At 36.3% G+C, this 4,549-nt stretch overlaps 1 protein-coding gene across 1 annotated transcript in view; it reads right to left on the bottom strand.

Moving 5' to 3' along the window:
* Positions 1-1,080, bottom strand: part of UVRAG (UV radiation resistance associated) — a 354,636-nt gene extending 353,556 nt beyond the window's left edge. Inside the window, exon 1 of the mRNA XM_006875426.1 lies at positions 924-1,080. Within this exon, the coding sequence (XP_006875488.1) occupies positions 924-1,052 (129 nt within the window). The 5' untranslated portion in view covers positions 1,053-1,080. The remainder of the gene's footprint in view (positions 1-923) is intronic.
* Between the last annotated feature and the right edge of the window lie 3,469 nt (positions 1,081-4,549).

Genomic DNA, 4,549 nt, shown 5'->3' with positions numbered 1-4,549 from the left:
AGTGTTCCCGTGCTTTGTTCGAACAACTGCCTCTTGGTCCAGGTACAGATTTCTCAGAAGTACAATTAAGTGTTCTGGAATACTCATACTTCTTAATGTTGTCCATAGCTTGTCCCTACATATATTACTAAAGCAAAATTAACTGCATGGTTCCTACTTACCTATGTGATTTATACAATACCAAGAGAAATGCAACAATATAATTATAATGAAAACTGTGAGGATGAGTCAAAAGATATCTGCACTCTGGCTGTAGAATTTATTTTAATCAACTTTCAGAAAAGATAAATACCTGAGTTTTTGACATAATCTCCTTGTTTGTCAATACACTTTTGTCTATCTATCAACAAGCTTCATATTCCCTTATTTTAAAATGATTAATGCTGAGCTGTGAGCCACGAATGCACAGCTGTCTACACTTCTTCATCAAAGGTGAACCTTCATCCTCAAAGGGCTGCTTTCAGGGGACCATACAGGTGAAAGTCCAATGCAGCAAGATCAGGACTATAAGGAGGATGCTTTAACACCTCAAAATTAAGGTTTCACAGTGTCAACAGTGTAGGCAGAGGTTTGCAAATGTGCATTGTTATGCAAGATCACAATGCCCTTGGGTAGCAGTCCTCTGAGTTTAATTTGAAGTTTAGGCTTCAGCCATTCAGTGAGCATCTCACTGTAGTAAGCACTGTTGATTGTTGAACATGTTTCCTGATAGTATGCCAATACTGGCCCTTGAGAATCCCAAGAAATTGTAAGCATCAATTTTCCAGTTAATGGTTGACATCTGAACTTTTTCTTGGTCGGTTTCCTGAAAGTAAGCAGCAGAGTATGGAATGGAAATATTTTCAATCACTAATCAAAAGAATCAAAAGGAAGGTTAGATCAATCAATCTGGACATGACAACTACTTGTAAACTGAAAATTACCTGCTGACCCAAGTATTTCAGCCCATCCAAATAGACTTTCCATTCAATCAACAGCTGGTAGATGTCTTCCTTTCCACCCCATATCCTCACCACAAAACAAGACACAGACGTATCAAGATGGTCAGGCATTATTCCAAAATCAAGACTTCGCCACGTTGGATTCTGTCAATGGAAATGGAAACATGATTCAGAAAAGACTCATTTGTTTATAGAGTTATTTCAACTAAACTGTAAATCACTTGTTTACAGAAACCATAGACCTCATATATATATTAAACTGTAAGGCTGGAGTAATTTAAGAAGATATTCCAATCGACACAAAGAGAATAATAATGGTACATTTGAACTTTCCTACTTATTTATTATAGTCATTAGAAAAAGTATATATTCCAATGTTTAATTTATATGATTTCATATGGTTAATCATATTCAACATATACTATACAATTATTAAGAGACAGCACTGCATAATGCCCTCAAAGAGCTTCCAGCTTACTACTGTATTCAAACCTCTATTTAAATATATGGTTTCATGAAAGTTAAATAACATTATGCAAAAGGTTACAGAGTGCCAAATGAACTGGGAAAATATCATAGAAGCTGTGACAAGTAGTATTTCATCAGATTAAAATAAGGACTTCTAGGCAAAAGAAACTATACATAAAGATATAAAAAGATACAAAGAACTCAAAAATCTTGTATGTTTTGGCAAGGAACCAGTACTTTGTTGTTGTGTTGTTGTAAGGTGCTATCCAGTCAGTTCTCACTCATAGGGTCTTAAGAACAACACAGCGAAATACTGCCTGGTCCTGTACTATCCTCATAATTGTTGTTATGTTTGAGTCCATTGCTGTTGCCTCTGGGCCAATCCATCTCGTTGGGGGTCTTCCTCTTTTTCACTGACCCTCTACTTTACCAATTATGAAGTCCTTCTCCAGGGACTGGTCCCTCCTGATGTTGTTGTCAGGTGCCATCGAGTCGGAACCGACTCATAGTGACCCCATGCACAGCAGAACGAAACAATGTCTGATCCTGGGCCAACCTCACTACCGCTGCCACACTTGACGCCATCAATGATGCCACTGGGCTGATCCATCTCGTTGGGGGTCTTCCTCTTTTTCTCTGACCCTCCAGCTTACCCAGCATGACATCCTTCTCCAGCGACTGTTCCCTCTGGACTATATGTCCAAAGTATGAGAGATGAAGCTTAGCCATCCTGGCCTCCAAGGAGCACTCTGGCTGCACTTCTTCCAAAATAGATCTATTGGTCCCTCCTGATAACATGTACAAAGTATGAGAGCTGAAGTCTCGCCATCCTGGTTTATAAGGAGCATTCTGGCTGTACTTCTTCAGTACAGGGTTTCCAAAGCTTTTCATCTTTAAGGGAGCAGAAAACCTAACTTTTCTCTCACAGAGTGTCTGGTGAGCTTGAACCATGGGTCATGTGGTCTGCAGTCCAATACTTATACTATAGAACTACCATATATAAAGCTATTGAGATTACTAAAGCTAAGGTCAGGAGCACCTTAGCCCTCAAACTGATAACTTTGCTCTCGAACACTAGAGATCTTGTGCAGTAGAATTGCTTGATGCAATACATCATTTGATTTCTTGATTGCTGCTTCCACAAGTGTTGATAGTGGATCCAGGCAAAATGAAGTCTTTAACAACTTCAATCTTTTTCCCATTTATCTATCATTCATTGGTCCAGTAGTGAGATTTTTGTTTTTTCTTTTACATTGAGGTACAACCCATACCAAAGACTGTGGTCTTTGATCTCCATTAGTTAAGACTTTACTTTGGTTTTAAAAATAGGAAAACTCAACAATGCCCCAGAGACAACAGACAATTTTAGCTCACACAAAGAAACAAGAAAGGATGGCTCAAACAAATGACCAAGATGCAGAGCCATAAGTCAATTCTGGGAAGAAAAGAATGCAAAAGAATGATAATTATGTACCTTCAAAGGATCCACAGAAAGATTGAGAAAATCAAGAACACAATAAAAACCTTAGGAAAACACTACAAGAATAAACAGACAAAATAAATGCAAACTTTGAAACAATACAAAACCTGCAATTAGAAATCCAAAAGATTAAGATCTCAGATATGGACAGTACACTGAAATGGCAAAGGAGTATATGTGAAGCAATGAAAGCCCAAATTAGTGAGCTTGAAACCTTTCAAAACACTAATATGCTAAAACAATCAGAAAACAAAGAATGAAAAATCCAAATAAAGCCTAAAAGTTATGTGAGACACCATGAAGAGGAACAACTTACTGGTGATTGGAATTCTTGAACAAGAGACAAGCATAGAAAAAAAAAGTTCAAGAGCTGTTGGAAGAAAACTTCGCTAACATCATGAAAGGTATGAAGAAAAGCATGCAAGAAGCTAAATGAACCCCAAACAGACAAGAACCCAAAAGAAAATCACCAAGACATATCATAATCAAACTTTCCAAAATCAAAGACAAAGAATCCTGAGAGCAGTTATGTACAAAGAAGAAACAATAGGACTAAGCTCTAAATTCTCTGCAGAAAGCAAGAAGGCAAAGGGATGGCATATACAAAATACTGAAAGAAAAAGATTGCCAACCAAGAATCATATTCCCAGCAAAGCTGTTCCTCAAATACTCTAGTGAAATCAGAACATTTCCTGATAAACAGAAATTAAAGGAATTTTTAAGGACCAACTTTACAAAGAATGCTAGAGGGTGTTCTTTGGACTGAGAACCAACAACAGTAGACAGCAACCTGAGAGTACCATAAATGACAACAACATCCAGAACTCAATCCATATAGAGAAGTATTTCAAGTAAAATAAACCTACAAGACTGAAAATAGGGAGCCAGAGATAGCAAGATATAATGAAGTCAATTACAAAGTAATTACAAAGAGGGTAGATACAAAGAGGTATAGATACAAAACTTCCAAATGGCAAGGAAGTCAAGTAGATTTCAAGATAAACCAAACCATTTTAAGCAGGGAAAAAATAAATTATAGGGTAACCTAAAAGAAAAATAATATACCTGCAATGCAAAATAAAAAAAGAGGAAAATCAGAAAGATTTAGTAAACATGAACAAAACAGAAATTAAAATGGCAAAAAAACAAAAACATAAACAAAATGAACTCAGTCTAGAAAATTTTGTGGAACAAAGAATCCAGAAAAGCACACAGAAAAAATAACAATTTACACCTATTGATAATTACACTTAATGTCAATGGATTAAATGTTCCAAACAAAAGACATAAAGAGAAGAATAGATAAGAAAACAGGATCCTTCAATATGCTGTCTACAAGACACATACCTAAAAGATGGAGACAGCCTAAATGCCCATCAACAGAAGAATGGTTATACAAACTTTGGTACATACACACAAAGGAATACTATAAAATGCTGAATAATGATGAATCTGTGAAACACCTCACAGAATGATTAAACCTGAAGGACATTATGCTGAGTGAAATTAGTCAATCACATAAGGGCAAACATTATATGAGACCAACATTGCAAAAAGTAAAAAAAAAAAAAAAAAAAAAGAGAGAGAGAGAGAGATTTTCTTGATAAAACAAACAATCTATGATGGTCATGGTGGGGGAAGGTGAGGGGAAAGTATTCAT

This window comes from Chrysochloris asiatica, unplaced genomic scaffold (assembly GCF_000296735.1).
Source record: "Chrysochloris asiatica unplaced genomic scaffold, ChrAsi1.0 scaffold00326, whole genome shotgun sequence".
NCBI lineage: Eukaryota > Metazoa > Chordata > Mammalia > Afrosoricida > Chrysochloridae > Chrysochloris > Chrysochloris asiatica.
The sequence above is the reverse complement of the archived record's forward strand: the minus strand, read 5'-3'. Positions and strand labels throughout refer to the sequence as shown.